Source organism: Lagopus muta, chromosome 1 (assembly GCF_023343835.1).
Source record: "Lagopus muta isolate bLagMut1 chromosome 1, bLagMut1 primary, whole genome shotgun sequence".
NCBI lineage: Eukaryota > Metazoa > Chordata > Aves > Galliformes > Phasianidae > Lagopus > Lagopus muta.
This window is the reverse complement of record NC_064433.1, coordinates 61,845,088-61,864,441: the sequence shown is the minus strand read 5'-3', so window position 1 is coordinate 61,864,441 and position 19,354 is coordinate 61,845,088. Positions and strand designations below refer to the sequence as shown.

Genomic DNA, 19,354 nt, shown 5'->3' with positions numbered 1-19,354 from the left:
AAGTGTCCAGTTTTTCTTACTTTTAGCTGACTGTGCAAGAGAGCAGCCAAACATTTCATTTCTGCTAAGCAAGCTGGGTGCAAGAGCTTGGATATTGCTTTGTTTGGACCTAAGAACCTAATACCAAATCATTTGAAGTTTCATAATGATTCCACAGACCCTTGGAATTGACTACGATTTGAGTACTGTTGGTAGAATTACTCACCTAAAAAAGGTACTTTGACTTGCAGAGAACTACTGGGACTGCCAACAGTTTTATACTTGCTCCTGATTTACATCCATGGTTTTTCACCTTGACTTTGCTGTCCTATATGCTGTAGTACTTTTCACTAGGTTCCGTATTAATGCAGAAGATTTCTAATTACGTCGAATTAGAAACTATAAGATTAATTGTATATATTGCAGAAATAACCTGTACAGCAAATTCTAAACTGGCAGAGATGCATTAATACTTAGAAAGCTTGTAGGGATTGTAACTCTTCTTGGAATAAATGAAAATGACAGAAAGTGTAAGTTAAAAACAGAGACTGAGGACCAAATTTTTTTACATGTCTCTAAAGATGCAGATAAATGCCACAAATGGTGCTTCTGGAAAATCAAATACAGATGCAAATCACTATCATTTTAAGAGCTTAAGTAAACTTACAATTATGGTAAATTTGAACTTCTGCAAAGACTGATGTTGATCTGGGCCTTTGAAAAAAAAAAATAGTCTCATCTCACTGAAGTGACTGGGAAATCTTCAAAGGCAATTGAAAATTTCCCAATCTTTTGTTGGGGTCATCCAAAATTTTGACAACCAGAGACCAAATGTTATTATAGGAAATTGCTCAGATTGGTCTTTTGGAGACAAATTAACTTTATGATCTTATATAATAGTGGAAAAAACATTTTGCAAGGACTTAGTGGAAAAGACCCATGGGCCATCAGCCGTGCAGCCATGCACCAACCCTATGAAGGGATCGCTTACTCATTAACCCTAGTCTGGATACGTGGTTTTCTGATGTTCTCATCAGCTGCGTAAAACCAGACTGAGTTTTCTTGTTCTACAGGACAAGTAACGTGAGGATTTCTTTTCTGTAAAAGTCTTTAGATTAAATGTTTGAAAAAGGGAAAGTGATTTAATTGTTTGATTGGCAAGTGTTTGTAAAAAGAATGTAAGCACATTGCTGCATAATTTGCATGAAATTGCCAGTAATGGCAAGCAATACCATCGTAGCACTTGCTGATCCGTCAGTTGATAGATTTATGATCTGCTCGGATTCAAAATAGGTATCTTATGTCATTATTTTTTATTTTGCAAACTAAAGAGACAAGATCCATGAAAATGTATCATGTTGACAATGGTAATCCTAAGAATTAGCTCAGTATTATGACTGTTTGCATCTTTGGAATTATTTTTCAGAACTAGTTCAAAACATAGCTGCCTGAGAAGTTGTCACATTTTTCTCTGACAATCTTTTTACTGAAAAAAAAATATTTTTACTTCTGAAAAGGGCAAGTGATCAAGCAGAAGGGTAGAGAAACCTACCTTGAAATTTAACCAAAATTTGAAGTGTTTCAAGTTTCCTTCTGGAGCATAGGAGTTGGTGATCAGATGGGCAATAGCCTAAAATGGCAACGTTTTCGTTAAAAAGTTCCATTGAAATCTCTTATAATAAGGGCAGTGTGTGATAGTTGTAATGATATGTGTTTTTCTATACATACTTCCTGTACTTGATAGATAAAAATTGAACTGTCTAGGCCCTCCCTCAGGCATATGATCACACTGAATCAGTGTTTTTACCATGACCCCTTTGGGACACAACCATGCCGTACCCCTTTAAATTAATTAATTAGTTGCCTGTTGTGGTTTATAGCACATCCATCTGCCATCTATTAGGCACTCTCCTGACAGCTAATGGGAAGATAGCTCAAGTTCGATGGAGCAAGAACACAACAAAGCAACAGCTGACCCTAATCTAAGCCAGCAGTTATTGTCCATATTTCATGAGCTGTATGTTTATAGACATCCATGGGATGTTCTTTTCCTCTTCTATTAGGCTGCATGCTTATTTTAGTAATATTATAGAATAGTTCCTTTGGAAGGGACTTTTCAGGGCCAACCAAAAGTTTACACATGTTACTGAGGGCACTGTTCAAATGTCTCTTGAGCACTGACAGGCAGGGGACATCAGCCACCTCTCTAGAAAGCCTGCACCACTGTTTGACCAACCTCACGGTACGTAAATTTCTCTTAATGTCCACTTTAAACCTCCCCTGGCACAGCTTTTTGCCATTCCTACACATCCTGCTATTGAATCTCAGGGAGAAGAGACCAGAAATCCTCTGCACTTCCCTGCTCAGGGAGTTGCTGCTAACATATTTGGCGTTCATTGCCTAACCTCTCTGGCAATAGCTGGTGCAGGGCTGCGTTTCTTTTCCATGGATACATCTAGACAGCTGTGGTAGACCCAAAGCCAAGGAGGTGAGCAAATAAATACCAGGGAAAAAAGGTAGCCAGCTAGTTTTGGAGGAATTCCCTGTCTGATCAAGATGGAATTTGACCTAACAATTATTTTCACAATGATTCTTGAAATCAATTTAGTTTTACCAGCTTTCACCAGAGAAGGACCAGGAGTAAGCCTATCCACATAAAAGCTGTTGAAGCATTTTAGTTGTATTTCATTCCACACATGAGATGATTTTCCCATGCAGACAAGCTTTTCAGAGCACTGAATAGGAAAACAAGCACTCCAATCTTAAGATCAGTATCTAGTGAAATGTTTGCATTAACTCCCACACAGAAGATAGTAGAGAGATCAGAAGATCTCTTTAAGAAACCGCTCTACAATGCAGGAATTTAGCCTGTCTCCTTTTTTCCATTGCATGTGCTGTGGTTTCTCCTTCTTGCAGGGTGAGGCTGCTGCTGGTATCAATTTGAGAACATTACTTATCACACCTAAACAGCTCCCTGGGGGCACAGGCTCCAGCCTACAAAGTGAGAGGCAAAGCTGCCGCTGACTTCAGTGGGTTGCGCCTCAGGCTCCATTCAAAGAAGGAAGAATTCTGTTCAAAAGTCATTGCAGAAATATATAGTTACATTGAGCAACGGCAGAGTGCTTCCCAGCTGTTCAACAATTTAACAGCCCAGTCAAAAGCAGCCTCCTTATTCTGATCCTCTAGGAATAAATTCTGTGGCATGTGAGTTTTCTGCCCTTTCATTATCAGCTTCTTTCCAAGAATGTTTTTCTCTTTTCCAGCCAACGCTTTCTGCAAAAGTGGCTTATCTGACTGTAAGTTATAATGATTACCACCGCTTCTCTGCTTTCCTAAACACAGTCACAGCCTTCTTATCTCCTGTATCAATGTGTGACATGCCTTTAAAAGTTGTTCTTTGCCTTATTAAAATGAGCGCGTAACTTCTTCTAACCAGACTGTGCTCATTTGTTTAGAGCAGCGAATTATTTACCTCTTCTTGCTGCTTATGGTGCTTTTTTTGGACTAAACTTTGAAAAATGTGAGGAACTGTGAGAATGAGGAGGAACAATAACATTCCTCCTCCAGCTATGAGGTTGGTAGCAGCGTGGAGAGCAGCAGTTGCTACCCTGACTGTACCTCCTCTGGGACAACAGGTAGAGCAGATAGAGGAGATAGGCCCACCTGGAGCAGAAGCTGTTGTGGAGTAGGAACAGGATCACTGTGGATGTTGTTGCCCCTGGAAGGCTCCATGTCACTAGGGTGTGATCACTTAGCCCCAGGTGGATTGGTAGGAGGTGACATAGCCCTCCCAGGTACTCCACCGTCTAACAGTGAGCCCACGGAGCACACCTCGGAGCTGAAAGACTGTATCTTTTCTTCTGTGTGAAAACATAACAATAAAGAGGGGATTCAACTACTTAAAAAATAACCCTTGGTCCCACAAAGAAAGTGAGTAACAAGTTCAGCTCTGGCTGAGTCTTTGGAGTTGCAGAGTTCATCTGCTCCCTTCAGCAGACTCGTTGGTCAGACTGCAAGTCTCAAATTTAGCTCCTGGGGAGGATAGTGAGCCTCTTACTACAAGACATTGAGGTCCAGAGAAGGGCAGTGAAGCTGTGAGGCTTCTGGAGCATAGGTCTTATGGAAATTGGCTGAGGAAACTGAGATAGTTCAATACGGAGGAGTCTCATGGGAGACCTTATCGCTCTCCATGATTACCTGAAAGCAGCTTGTGCATAGCTGTGGTTTGGTCTCTTCTCCCACGTGACTGTGATAGGACGAGAGGGGCTGAAATTGTGTCAGGAGAGGTTCAGGTTGAGTATTAGGAAAAATTTCTTCTCGGAAAGAGTGGTGAGGCATTGGAACAGCCTGCCCAGGGATGTGGTTTAGTGGTCGTGGTGGTGGGTTGATAGTTGGACTTGATAATCTTAGTAGTCTTTTCCAACTTTAATGATTCTATGATTCAATGATATGTCAAGGAGAATGAGGAAAATAAAAAATGCTAACTAAGTGTGCACCCTTGAAGTAGTAGGGAGCCAAGAGTCATAGAATATTTTTGCTGTCTGTAAATGGCTCATGGAAAATGCATCTTCTAGCAAAGAAACAAAATAAAATGAATGCTTTCCTTGAAGTTCCATCCCTGCGAGCATTGTTTCAGCATCCAGATAAAAAAACAATATTCATATTTCCTAAGCCCTTATGGTTTGTCAGTGTTGGCCAATCTATTTATTCCCACAGCAACCCTATTCCATCCAGGTTCCCAATGAAATTGAGGAATGTGCAGAAAAACTAAAGACCAAATGTCTATAAAACTGCTCAGGTGCTAAAAGCAGATGATGTATTAAAAGGAATTTTAAGAAATGCCCTAGCACAAGTGAAATCACCAGGTATAGGGTACGTCTTCTCCAGCAGTACAGCCAGTCCAAGCATGTCCCTCCTTTCCATCAAGATCATTTTCTGCTCCTAGTTTGGCCACATTGGCTCAGAAGTCACTCAGAAGTTTTTTCCAGGATCACTGGGGCTAAGACAAAAATTTCTTGGGGAAAGAGCACCTTTTTAATGAGGGTAATTGAACTGATTACACATGGTGCTCATCCCCACAGGGATTGGGTGGGTGCACTCGTGTAGCTATATTGGAGAATGACAAGAGGCTCATTGGGGATGGATACAGAAGACAACAGCATGCAATGGCATCCATTAGAGACCACCACCATCTAACCACTATTGGACTGCTGGTGGCCTCTCTGCTCTGCTGGGCACATTAACAGCTTTGAATATGTAATCACCCATTAATCCATTTTAAACCAGAGAAAAACATGGTGGAGCAAGGAATGTAAACCTCATCTCAGACCAGCTCCAGTGGTTCTGTATCAGCCTTAGTGACATGCAATTGGAGATATTCTTGCTTGTCAAATTGTAGATTCCCAGGGCTGTGTTTCCTCACAATTTGTATGATGTCATCACCAAGAGCTAAGCAAATGCAGATTGCTGCAGTCAGGTTACAGCACTCTATAGGGCAGTAATGGGGAAAATAAACTTAAATTGCTTTATTCAACTGCTGGCAGAGAAAGTGGAATCATTTATATTCGCTCTGCTCACTCTGAAATGACAATGGGGTGAAACTGAGAAAGTGTTCTTAAGAAAAGCATTGAAAGAAAAACTCAGCAATGAACAGATTATCAGATTAGCCTGAGAAAATAATAGAAGTCAATACCACAAACTTCCTTAGTCCTGAAGGGTCTCTGAGCATCTGACACTTCAATCCACTGGATGACACATACCTTCCGACCCTCAGGACTGAGGATAAGATGCTAGCAGGAAAAGATGACATAACACTCTTGCAAAACTGCTATGGGATCTTTAACTTCCCTTAGAACAAACAGGAACTTGGTGTTTTCAGCCTCATCTAAAAGGAATGAAGAAAATCCTATTGCTAAGGTCACTTTAAACTGGGTAAACCACTGGATGAGATAATGACTGGAAGAACCCTGAGTATACAACTTCTTATCTTTGCATCTGTGTAATTTCTACAGATAAAAAATGTGCAAAAGAATCTCAAACAAATAGAACCACAGCTTTTGGGGGAACTAGCTCATTGTTTGTAGTGAGTTAAATGCAGCAGAACTTCCTCTTAATATGTAATTTTAACTAAGCTTAGCTAATTATCTAGCTGAGACCAGAACACTCTCTGAATCTGTGGCACTCTGGAGGGGCAGGGCCAGGTCTCCTGGCAGCTGTGATGACCACCATAAACTAAGTTATGTTAAACCTCCAAGGCTGAGGCTTGAGATAAGTCAGAGCTTTCACAACATCTGTTATCTGCTACTGTGTTTTTTATTTTGTTTGAAGTCATATGATGTTTATTAGCTGAATGCCCTCAAGTATTGAAAATGAAAGCAGAAATTTACCATTTAAATTTGGGAGTTTAAAGTTTAATCTGAACAGCTTTCATGATCACGTGTCCGAACTCCAAGCAGAAGGTTAATAATAGCCCCTACTTATTGTAGCACCAAATGAGCGCTTATAAAATTGCAGTTGCAGACAGAGATAGGAGATTAGAGTTATTCATCAAAGCAATGGATTAGTTTAACTTCATTAATGCTGCTGTCAGTACTGGGAACCAAGCACACCACGCTGTAGCATATTGGCTGGACCACTTAATAGTGTTTATTGTCACCCAGCCTAACATGCTGTAGCTCTGATGGGGACTTGTTACTTCGGAGTCAGACATCAAACTTCCTGCTGACGGTGGTTGTATGGGATGAGCAGTATGTGAGATCACTCAGATTACCCTTAAAGTTTCAGACTGAAACAGGCTTTGGTTGCCAGTGATTTATGAAAAATTGCTGTCCACCCACACCTGCTCTTCCAGCCTTCTCCACAAAAGAAAAGAGGTGATGTTGCCTGTGATGCTATTAGATACCACTTGATGCCTATCAGTCTCATCTCTCTTGGGATTCTTTATCTACAGCATGTTAGAAAAGCTTTAGTCTGAGTTTTCCTCCTCAGCTCATCACTTCTCCACTTTGGAACATTCTTCTTTGTACTGTGACAAAGAAACATATGGTCCATAGTATTTAAATTATGTTTTATTTTGACTGTTAAACACAGCCTATCACTTACTGGTTTTGTTCTCTGGTATTGTGAACCCTACTGTGGAAATAATAGCTTTTCTCTTAGAGATTCTCTGCTCCTGCTGCTGTGTCTCTTAGTCTCCCACGTGTAATGGAGAAGTTGTTTACCATAAAAAATGCTGGCACAAACAGAACTGCAAGATTCCAGGTGGCAAGCAAGTAATAGGAGCAGATGTCTTAACAATGCAGAGAAAAGAACGGGGGGGAAAAAAAAGGTGAACATAAAATGTGAGAGCAGCCATTAAGACATTTGCCACTGCTTTCAGTGAGATGCCTAAGGCATTTTGAATATGATACACTATGATGACAGTAACTGGTTACAGAAGCCTGAAAGCCACCATAGTTTATTGTCGCTCTCTGATGTGTCTGCTCTCACATGCCTCTCCTTTCTTTCTTCTGTGAACTTCCCCATGTGTCTGGTTCAGGTATTTGGCAGTGAGCTCAACAGAAAGAAAGCTGTAAATTCTGTATCTTCTGCCTTTAAAACACCAGGTAGCCAGGGAGCTGCAATGCAAAGCCAACTACTTGCATGGTTTGAAAACACTGGGTTCACAGAAAAATAATACTGTGACATGTTAAGAAGATGTAACATTTATCAATGCTTATATCATTTTCCTTATTAAAAAATGAAAAAATAAAAAATTGAAAGTACATGAGTCAGTTTTCTGTGCATTTGGTTGCCCTAAATGTGCATTCCCGTGTGACACAGGCACCTTACAGGCATGTATCTGTTGATTGCTGATCCTACTGACCAGTCCTGACAAACCTGTAGTATTCCTGTGTTTGCCTAAGCTCTTTTGTCAGACAAAGCTGAAAATTGCACAGGACAGATGATCTTTGAAGGTATGAGTTGCAGTCACATCTGATAAAACATGCACGCAGTTAGTGTGCGACAAGAGAATTAATATGGTCAGACTCAAGAGAAGGATGACAGATATTCTGCTCATACTGTGGCCAGTAGGAGACAGAAGGAGACAGTGACATCTAACAAAAGTGACGTTGAGAGCTCTGTGTCCCTTTACATCGCCGTGTTTCTGGATCAAAGGAGAAAAGGTGCAATTTGTGTCATTTCTAGATACTGCTTGTCCTGATATGTACAGACAGAGAAACAGCATGCTACTTCTACGAAGGTACTTTATGCTATCCTGAAGGTTACAGATACACAGGTCATTCTGAAAGTGATGCCTCTTCTTTATTTTCATTAAAACTATGTATATAACAATATAATATAGTCCAACAGATCCCTTCAGTGTATTACAAAATACTGCAGGAAGTCAAAGAACAAATGGAGCTAGTGAGCTTTGAGCTTTGTTTAATCTGGCTTTTAACTGCAGGTTTTTCAGGAATAATAAAAAAAAAGGTGAGGTGTTCAGGCATTCCCTTTGAAAGTGAAATCTAAAATACTCTCTTCCTTCACAAATAAAAAATGGCCTTTCTACTCACAGTGCAGTTTCCATTAAAAATTCATTCATACAAAAACGTTCTGACAATAACCAGAAGTCCATTCTGCCACCTAGAGTATTAAAAAATTCCCTGTTATTTCTTTCCTTTTTTCTTTTTTTTCTTTTTTTCTGTTGTAAAGATGACAGACGAAACATAACCAGAGAACAGAGTGAGATGTTTTCTGAAGTCAGCACTGGGAGAAATTTAAGGGGAAAAAAAATAGAAACCCCTGCAAACCTTGCTATCTTGCTTCTGCACTCTAGTACAGAAAAACCTCATTCTATTCTTTGTCCAGTGTCTTTCAAAAGAGCCCACAAATTCAAAGCTTACCCATGTCAATTACCTAGGAAAGTCACAGCTATTTGTGTGATTTCACTTGTAGAACTTGCTTTACAGTCCGATCACAAATACGTTCCGTCTTGTACACATAAACATCTGGAGGTGTTATCATTAACTGTGTTTTGAAAAGCCATATGTGTTAGTAATAGCACACCAGAAAGTTTAGTCTTCATGAAGCGGCGACATAACAAGCTATACAATAAAGTCAGTAGAGAAGGAATGGTAGAGGTATGGATATTGCACACCATGTTTCTAAAATGATCAAAACCATTAGAGAGGCCAGTCTCACAGTTTGTCTTTTATGTGAAGGGAGTCCTGTAAAATAAACAACCCTATATTGGAACAGTTTGTTATGGAATGGGATAACAAGATAAATTAAGCTTCCTGCTTATGTGCCACATGCCGTAACGGTTGAAAAGAAAATAGTCCCAGTATAAAAGACAGTGGGCAATACTTTAGTATAAAAACGTCCCAGATAAGAGGTGATGGGATGAATGACCATCACACTGCGTCTTTTGCAAGATTGTGGTAGACTATTTCAGAAGAATATATGGAATTCTTTCTATCATGAAATTACCACACCAGGAGCAAGGCAAAAACCACTTCCTGATGTTAATATTTGGACATAGTTAATAATGAACATTTTGATGAACAACTCTTGCGTTTTTCATATTCAGTACTGAATAATGAAGGCTTTCAGTTTGCAAATATGTCAGTGCTGAGATTGCTTTCTGCTCAGTGTCTCAGCAGTGGCAAACTTTGCCTCTCACCTGAAGACTTAGTCCTTCTCCATCCATGAAGGGAGATACCAGCTGCCCCACAACAACAGATTTAGGGGGTGTTCAAAGTGTCAGACTACAAGAACAGGATTGGGCAGGGCTAGAAATGCACAAGAGCTAGAGAACCCTTAAGAGCCCATGTCTGAGTGTGTGGAGCCAGTAGACACCTGGAAGTTTGTACAGCCTACATGGTCTGACCAAGAGAGATGAAGCAAGGGAAGTGGAGAACTGTAAGCAGTTGTCCTGGAGATAAGTGTGGTCATGGGTAGAGCAATTACTCTTGTACAATCCAGGAAATCGATCACTCGCTTTTCTGTTTGGTGAGCACTTGTGAGCATTGGTTTCATTACATTTCAATGACTTCTACGTTCATTCTCAGTGAAAACTAAAAACAAAAGCAAAACTAAACTACTGTGCATGCTCTGATAAAAGCACAGCTTTCTTTTTCCTTGTTTCATTCCCTGCAATTAAGACATGCTTGTAAAATCTGATACGGTGCTTCCTTCAAGTCCTCTATCCAGATAGTGGAGAGAAGATTATGAAATAAACAGTACTTACAGACTGATAGTTTCAGATGAGCTCCTTGAAACAAGTTACTTTTCTCCAGATGCTTCCCACTCATAGATTCCTAAAAGCAGGTACTTTCCACAACAGTGAAATGCAGATACATTTGAGAGAAGTTTAAATTGCTACTGACAAAATAAACGCTACCCAAGACTTTACAGTATAAACTGAAATGGGACAGAGATTTTAAAATGAAACATGGACTACTTTGTTATTTGGTCAGATCCAAAGGGTAAATATCCTTTGGAAGAAAGCTAAAAGACATAGCTGATTATGGATTATGAGTAGGAAAATGGCACTGTCCTTCCAAACAACTTGCCAAAATTGGCAATTTTTTTGATTGCTAGTTATTGAATTAGCATTTAAAACAGGGATTGTTCAGATTAGGTTCCGCAGCACTGAAGCCTATATCATTTTGACTGAGGAAATCCCTTAGATAACACCAAGCAAAATAACCTCTTGAAATGAAAGAGTAACATATTTTTTTCACACATGTTCAATCCTAGTTTGTCTTTATTGTTACAAATAGTATAAGCTTTTGTTCTGTACTTAACCTTAGTCAGTGGACCTCATTACACTGTCACACAAAAAAATATAGAAGAACACACAGTAATTTTTTTGAAGAGTTCAGTGCTTAAGACATGGATTAAAATACCCATAAAATGTGCAGAGTATGAGACAGCAAGGTAGTCAGCAAGTGACCAACAGACAGTTGGACTAGATTATCTTTGGCCTTTTCCAATTGTTGTGATTCTATGATTTTTATACTTGATACAGTTTTTCCTTCCATGTCCCCTATTGATCTAATTTTGCTCCATCAAATGTTCTTTCTAGTTTAATGCAAGCACATCAGGTCTCAGTGTTAGCAGTGATCACAATGAGAGTAGGGAATGCAGAGAAATCCTGTTGATGTCCAGCTCACCATTCACCCAGCCTTGCTAAATTAATTGAGACGTTGTCAAAACTAAGTCAAATCCAAGCCCGCAAGCACAGGGCCAGAAGCCACGACTGCATGTCTACACTCATGGTGCAGCCAGGATCAGAAGGCAGTGCCACACCACAAGTTCACATTTTTCCCCCTCACTGGAAGGCCTGCACATTCAGAAGCAAATTAGAAGTCTCGTGGTAGAGGTTTTAAAACAAACCATTACCTCCCAAAGCTGGTCACAGAGCTCCCACGCCAGTGTGCTGCATTGCTGCTCTCAAAGCCCACTGAAACTCAGAATCATGAGGGGCCTCCAGGAGAGAGTCCGTATCTCATTTGTCCCCCCCCAAAAATACACATTTTTTAAAAATGAAATAATTGTCATGGGAAAGTGCCTTTTGATCACTGTAACAACTAGTTTCAACCACTCCGCTTTCTCCAGCCAAGTATGATTTACTGATGACACGTCATCACAACACCAGGAATGGACTTGTTGATATGTTAAATAATGGGACTTCTTTCAGATAATTTTTATAGCTCAAAATTCTCATGGCATAAAAGAATCATCATACAGTTATTTAACTGTAGAGAGCTGTTACTTTTCTTAGAATAACTTTGAACTCTGTCTCTTTTGGGAAGAAGGAAGCATTTTTCAAATAAAATCCAACTTCCATCCTTCCTGCCCCAAAAGCTCAGTCTGTATTAGCTGGAACAGTAACAGAATCATGAAGATATGTATTCAGGCAGACTGTAAATTTTACCGGAGCCATTTATGTTACTAAATCCAAACAAAGATCTAAACCAAAACTCAATGGTGTATACACATTTAAATGTTCCAAAAAGATACGGACTGAGATTTTTAAAGTTGGGAAAGGACCTTAGCCACACAAGTCCCAAAGAAACTGATTAATTGTGTAGTTGACAATCTCAGTTTATAAACCAAGTTAACTCCTGCTATAATTTCACTGTCTTCATTGGAGTTACAGTGCAAATGTGTTTGACAGATAGTCATGTTTCTTCTCCAAGAATAACTTCTAAGGCAGAAGGTTTAAACATGACTGAATGAAAGTCAAGTTCTACCCTAATTTAAACCCTGTACAAAACAGCTGACTTGGAAATGAGGTTGTAAAGAAAGGCAAAAAGAGACATGAGCCATTACATCAATTTCCTTAGGTAATGGTCATGTCTCCAAAACACAGCGGGAATCCAAATTGCAGTTTGTTGGAGATTCTTTCCTTCACAGCCTGAAAATTCATGCATTTCACAAGCAGTGAGTGCTGGGGGAGGGTGTGGGCTCCTCTCCGCAGAGAACAATGAAATTCACTTCTATTCAGTACTGCATCAATTCGAATCTTGTCTGCTTCAAAATGCATTTCGTCTTTTCCTACAACAAACACTAGGAATGTTGATTATAATATGAACACCAGAATTAGTCACCTAGTTTAATGAGAAAATAATGTTTCGTACATTTTCAATCTCTGCATTATTTAAAATAGAAATCCAGTAAGCAGATTATTATTACTTTAAAGTGTTGGGCTATTTTTGGCTTACTTTTAGCAAACGTCAGAGCAAACATGGCTAACACGTCAAGTGCTTCTTGCTCACCTTAGCAAAGGTCTGTGCAACTCCAACTTTTTATTTGTAGCATTGCTAAGGGTATGAGGAAGATTTATTGCTTTGCCTGAAATGTCCTTTTTGCCAGCAGCAAAAATCTGAGCACCACAACACTGAATGTAGTCAATTTCTAATGTCTTTGTTTCTGATTCTTCTGCTGGCAGAAGTTATTCTACTAAAACAAAAGTGATGTAATCTGGCAGTAACTGAGCTCAGCAATAAACAAAATGGCTCCACAGTAATATTCATGGACTAGAGAGATCATTTCTAGGGCAGGCAACATGAGCCAGCAACTGGTCTGGGCCGAGCACTTTCTCTCTCCCAGCTCTCCTCTCATTGACTCCCTTCTGTCAAACCAGATAAAGTCAGACACTGCTGTAATACCCAACTGTACATCAGAGACCCATTTGCTGAGCACCCCTAACGAGATGGAGGTTGAGATGCTTTCTATCCAAAACATCTTGTGATCATTTAGAAACAGGATACATACTGGATCAAGAGCATCTCATGTTTCCCATCTGTAAAACACAGCTGCTAAACTTCAGTCCAGTAGCATGGAAGCCAGTGCTATTTCATGTAGTGTACACACCTGTAACCCTGTTCTCTTAGGGTAACCTCAGCAGTCATGGTCCACTTCTATCTTCTGTTTTTCACCTGGCCTCGTCTCCTTCATTTTGGCTATATCTGAAATAAGCCCTCCTCCCCTAGAGCTGCACATCTATGGTCTTTCTCAGACATGAGAGCTTAACAGATTTTCTTCCAGTCCCCTTCATCTCTTTGACCCTCTTTCTCTAGCAGTTTCCATCTACAAATACAAGGTGGCTGTGCTTTACCTGCTTCTTTGTCATCACACACAGCATGCCCAAGCAATCCAGCTGCAGTCCCCGCAAGCAGAATGCAAGCAGAGTTGCTGGACACTTGTGAGCCAGCATCCCAAAAGCCCTCTTCAGTCATAAGGTAGAAAAGTGCAATGTGCTGCCATAAAAGCCAGCCCATGGGGTCTTCTTCTCTTTGCCAGCATTTTATAGCATCTATGTATCTGTGGGTGGTGCTCATTAAGAACAATGACATAGTGATAAGCTGAGAAGCGAGAAAAAACATGATTATACTCATGTGAATTCTGTGAATTCTTATTCTGTCACTAAAACAAATTATAGTTTTCCACCTTTAGAGTCCATTTGAGAACCCACTCTGCTGCTATGATACAATGCGCATCAAACCACCTTCTCCGAAAGGGTTGAGGAACGCCTTGGAATCCTCAACATCTGACAAACAGTATGCAGCAGGCATGAGGCAGGATAGAGCAAATGCTGTTTCTTTTGAGTGCTCAAGCATACAGGCTTTTCACTTTAGTGGGCCGCCGAGCTCCTGGAAGCATTTTTAAAATCTGTTCTTGAAAAGTAACATGGTAAGGAGCTTCAAAAAGCATGTCAGGAGAATTTCTACCCTGCATTACTTCCCCAATCAAAATAGAACGTGCTGTCAGCAATTAGAGAACCAATTACTAGCAATTAGAGAAGAGTCATGACCAAACTTTTAAAACGTCAAGATGTTTAAACTTCACCAGCTGAGGTAAAACATGGGGGAAATGGTGCATTATGGATGGAAAATAAGCTACACAGAGATATTCTTGTTCCATGATTACATCCATGTTAGTAGTATGACTTGAAAAGTACTTTTAGTATTGCCACATTCACTCAGAGGGCCAAGGAGAGCATTGCTGCAAAGGCTTAAAAAAATTCCTAAGGTATAAAAGAATCATAAAATAACAGCAATTTAAAATTGCATCTTGTCTAGTGATCTCATTTCCTTAGGATCACATTCTTATTACTTTCCAAGTGTGAAGCATAGTTAAGTCTTCCTGAAAACTAAGGTTCTGACTCTGTTAAATAAAATAGGTTCCAAGTGACCAAAGCTGAATTAATGAAGTTTTTTCTATAGTGTTGGGCCTGGAGCATCTCCCATCAGAGGAAAGGCTGAGTAAGCTGGGTCTGTACAGCCTGGGGAAAAGGAAGATTGAGGGGAGATCTCATTAATGTTTATAAATATCCAGAGAGTGGTGGGAGGCAAATGGATGAGGCCAGGCTTTTTTTATACAGTGGTGTATAGCAATATGACAAGTAATGGCCTAAAACTTGAACGTAGGAAGTTCCATACTAACATGTGGATAAACTTATTTATGGTGAAGGTGACTGAGCAATGGAGCAGGCTGCCCAAAGAGGTTGTGTAGTTTTTTTCTATGGAGATCTTCAAGACTCATCTGGACGCCTACCTGTGTCACCTATTGTAGGGTACTGCTTTAGCAGGGGTTTGGACTTGATCTCTTGAGGTCTCTCCCAACCCTTCAATTCTGTGATTCTGTAATTCTGTGATTCTGCTTCTGGGCACAGAAGTCTGGAGTGTGAGAGATTCCTATTGCTTTGATTTTGAAAAAAGCCAGAATTCAGCTTAGATGTCACCTTTTGCTGTCTGTCTGTAGCTGAAGGAGAAATAGAACAAAGCTGTAGGGCTGACAAGAAAACCTTCTCCTATAGCTGAAATCACTGAAATCACAGTTAGTGCAGGGATACTTCTTTCTCCAATCTGAAAGCACAGAGAGAATTTTGAATATTTGACAGCAGTGAATGCTTTGCTTATGGAATCACAGAATTACAGCACTAGAACTACAAGGCAGTGCTTAGCTTTAAGATTGATAGCTAGAACATAATCAAAATCTTGGCAAAGCATTTGTAGGATGCCTTTAAGTGGATGGAGAGAAAAAAAAAAATCGATATAAGAATATAGGTAGCAAGATCTTAGCCCATAAACTGAAATTGAAAACTAATTATCCCGTGCTCCAAAATCCAAAACATTATTTCTATTTCTGCAAATTCATTAATTGCACTTGTTGGTCAAGAATGTAAATATAGCTGATCACTGCCAGTGGTAAGTAGGGAAAATACTGAAGGCAAGTTATTGCAAGGAAAGCATGTCAAGCTGCAGAGGAAGCAATTTAGCCAATTATATTTACTTTTTGAAGTTTCACATCTGAAGGGAAAGTTTATCAGAAATTATGAGGGCTGCTCTGAAAGTAATGCCTCCAATTTTATGGTGTTGGCTTATGATGTTAGAGGCAGATGCTGATGATATGGCAGTAGAGATTGAACCTTCTGGACAATATTTCATTACATTTTGTTGCTGTGTGCTGAATGGCAGTGAGGAAGGCAGTCTGACAGAATGTCATCTGACACGGAAGTGAGGATGAAGCAAGGGTGTAGAATTTAATTCTTCCATGCAGAAAAAATGGCACCCATTGACATTCACTGATACTTGCTGAATGTTTATGAAGACCAAACAGCAGATGTGAGCACAGTGAGGAGCTGGGTGGTGCGTTTCAGCAATGGTGGTGTGAAGGACAAGGCATGTTTTGGACGGTCGTGGAGATTTTTACAAGTGTGGCATGCGGGCTTTTGTTCATCACTGGCAAAAGGCATATCTAATGGGAGAGACTGCGATGACAAATGGTGTTTTGTAGCTGCAAATTTGCTCTATCAAGTAGCATTATTGTGCTCCTTATATCTGTTGTAGTTTCAATAAAAATAAATACAAGGCATTAGTTTTGGAGCAACCTACATAAATGATGATAAAAACCTCTGGCTTTGAAGCTGAAAAGCGTTCTGGTTCAAAAACTGCCAGTTCTTATCCCATAAAGCAGCAAAAGAAATGTGGTTCCCCCCACCAAAGGTCATCTGCTCATCCAACTCAAAGCATTCTAAATAAGGTTCTGATTTGTCTTTTTAACAGTAAAGCTATTGTGTGAAGAAAACAACATGAAAGAAAGTTAAAGGCCATTGAAAGCCTCTTGGCATTCTTTTCCCAGCATTGTTACACGGGTAAATCATTAATGTTATAACTTGTTTTTTTCCTGTTTTGTTCCCCTCCTCTGAATGTTAGAAGTGGGCGACAGATAGTGAAAAGGTCTCAACTGCCCCCATTAACAAAGCTGAATTCCACCCCCTGTTCAGAAGAGCCACTACACAAGCATTCACACAGAAAAAAATTGTTGATAGAATTTCATTATTTATTTATTACTATTATTTATTACTGGGCAAGCTGATGGTTTGTATGTCTTTTCATTCCTCCAGCTCTCGTTGTGCGCTTCCTGACCAAACGATTTATCTGGGAGTATGACCCGACTCTAGGTAGGTTACATGTTCTTCCATCTACACAGTATGTTGTATACACTAGCACGTCTGAAGTAATGGATAATCATGGAGTTAATTTTGAGCCTCGGTTAAGATCATTTGCTGTAGAAAGGTCCTCCATGGTCACTTAAAGCTGGAACAAATATTACCTAAGATGGCAGAACAGAAATCTAATAATGCACTCAAATAAAAGCAGAATTAAAAACAAGGCACAGCTCTGCCCACACAGAGGTCAGTGGGAATTCTGCCACTGAAGGCAATTGCATTATTGTTTCACTCTGAAAATTAAAGCATTGAGCATGGGATCTGTTTTCGGCTTTGGGATAACACAGCCAGCAATTGCTGGAGAATGGGAGGCTGGTATATGCATCTCAAAAATTCAAGGGAAAAACAAGCATAGGTGTTTACACTCTGCCTGCTATGTATGTAGTTCTCACCTGTCAAGCACAATTGCATTTCACTTCTATATATGATGGCCAGATAAAGGACACCAGTCATCATAAGAGCATCAAAATGTCCCCTCCACAATTCCTGCTCAGCTGAGTTCGGTCTGGCACTGTTGAGAAGCTAACACAGCTAATTCAAAAAGATCTCAAATAGTTTTCTGAATTGGAAGCCTCTTGAAAATATAGGCCAACATTAGATTTGTTACTATTTCTGAAGTTAGTGAATGTTTGAACACTCAGTGCCAAAGAAAATCCAGGCCAAGAATTCTGAGATGAGGTGTGAAGTAACGAGCCAGGAAATTTCCTTTTCTTCTAGAGTCAGTTGCCATCTCCTTTACCTTCCTTTGGAGACTTGAATAAACACTGTCCAGTTAAAAGCTATTTCTTTCTTAGGGATCTTCCTTTAAGAGGTCCCACTAAAGAAATAGAGAACAATGTAAGCTTGTAACAAATAAGATGAAAATTTAATACACTTTAACACAAAACCCAGCAGCCCTTTCTACAAAGGAAAGTTTCCAGCATCACACTGCACATTTCTGACTGTTAAGAAGGATGATGAAGGACTGACAGATAATAGAATTCTCATCATGGAGAAAATATTTCTCAGAACAACCTGAACACAAATACATTCTTTCATCTTCTAATATAATTCACTGATGAATGTATTGGTGTATGTCACCTGTCCTGCATAATAGGATGTTCAGTATAATGTTTCATTAAATTTCACACTTCTATTATTAATACATCACTTTCAGAATTTGACGATAGAATACACTGATATAAAAAACTTTATATACAAGTTCATTAATATCTTGTAGGGACACTCCATACTACAATATCCCAGCTCTTTTTAAGACTTCCAGTTTAAGCACACAATCTAAGAAGTTAGCATGCTGCAAGATTTATTATTTTTTGTCCCATTATGGAGGCTGTGTGTCCTTTTTTGTGTATAAGCCTTGATGTTTGTTTCTGTTTTTACAAATTAATACAACTGCAATCCAGCCATGCCCCTCAGGATTGTCTTCCATTAGGAACATCAAAGCTCTAATGCAGACAGTACTCCTGTCTCAATAAAATAAAAATTAAATCTCTTTTGACTGACTGAATTCTACATTCTCATCCAGTTTAGAGGTTGACAGCTTAGACTATATATTACAGCTATTGTGAAGCTAAGTGCTTTAGCCTGCTCAGAGCAAAAGGCTTCAGAAATGCATAAACCAATAAACTATTGTCAGGGAGCTGTTTCTTAATCATAGAAATCTCCGACAGAAGATGTGCACTAGAAACTTTTTTGAAGTACTGTTTTTCAAACCATGTATTACAGTAGGATTCCAAGCAGGTTCTGAAGCGTTAGAAAACACATCTCAGGAAATTCTAATCATTACTCAGGCCTTCAGAGATCAATCAAAAAGATTGCACTTTCAAAAGCTGTGAGAAACAGTGCTTTGAAGAATGCATTCCTGGCTTTATCATGGTCATCGTGGGGTGACTTAGTGTCCAGTTACCTGTAAATACTGCTCTGAACTTACTGAGAAGTTTTATCAGATTTGTTTCTTCTTAGTAATAATAGACTGGCAATTGGGTGGAAAGAATGACTTCTATATAGTCAATTTAAACAGATGCAGACCATCCAGCTACTAAGCAGCAGGAGGTTTTGCCAAAAAAATCACTGGGTCTGTGACAAAAGTGTCATTTTTTATGGTTTATTTCTTATGTCAAATTCTCAGTCCCCCATTAGAACAGATAATTCCTATTTTTAGGAAAGCTTTCACCAAGATGTACTAGGCCTGATGGAAATTCAGCAGTGTCCTAAGCTAAGTGTCAAGGTTGAATAAATAATCTCTTGTGCTCTTAATTCAAGGGTGGCACGTTTTAACCAGAAAGAAAAAAAAAACATACATCATAGATATTTTTTTACTACTCCAACCTGCCAGAAGAAAATGAAGGACAGTATTTTTAGCACTGTCTG

The 19,354-nt window shown here is 39.5% G+C and overlaps 1 protein-coding gene across 3 annotated transcripts in view; it reads left to right on the top strand.

Annotated features, from left to right (window-relative positions):
- Positions 1-19,354, top strand: part of RERG (RAS like estrogen regulated growth inhibitor) — a 107,110-nt gene that overhangs the window by 67,656 nt on the left and 20,100 nt on the right. For all 3 annotated transcript variants that reach the window (XM_048966538.1, XM_048966529.1, XM_048966548.1), the window contains exon 3: positions 16,880-16,936. In XM_048966538.1, the coding sequence (XP_048822495.1) occupies positions 16,880-16,936 (57 nt within the window). The remainder of the gene's footprint in view (positions 1-16,879; positions 16,937-19,354) is intronic.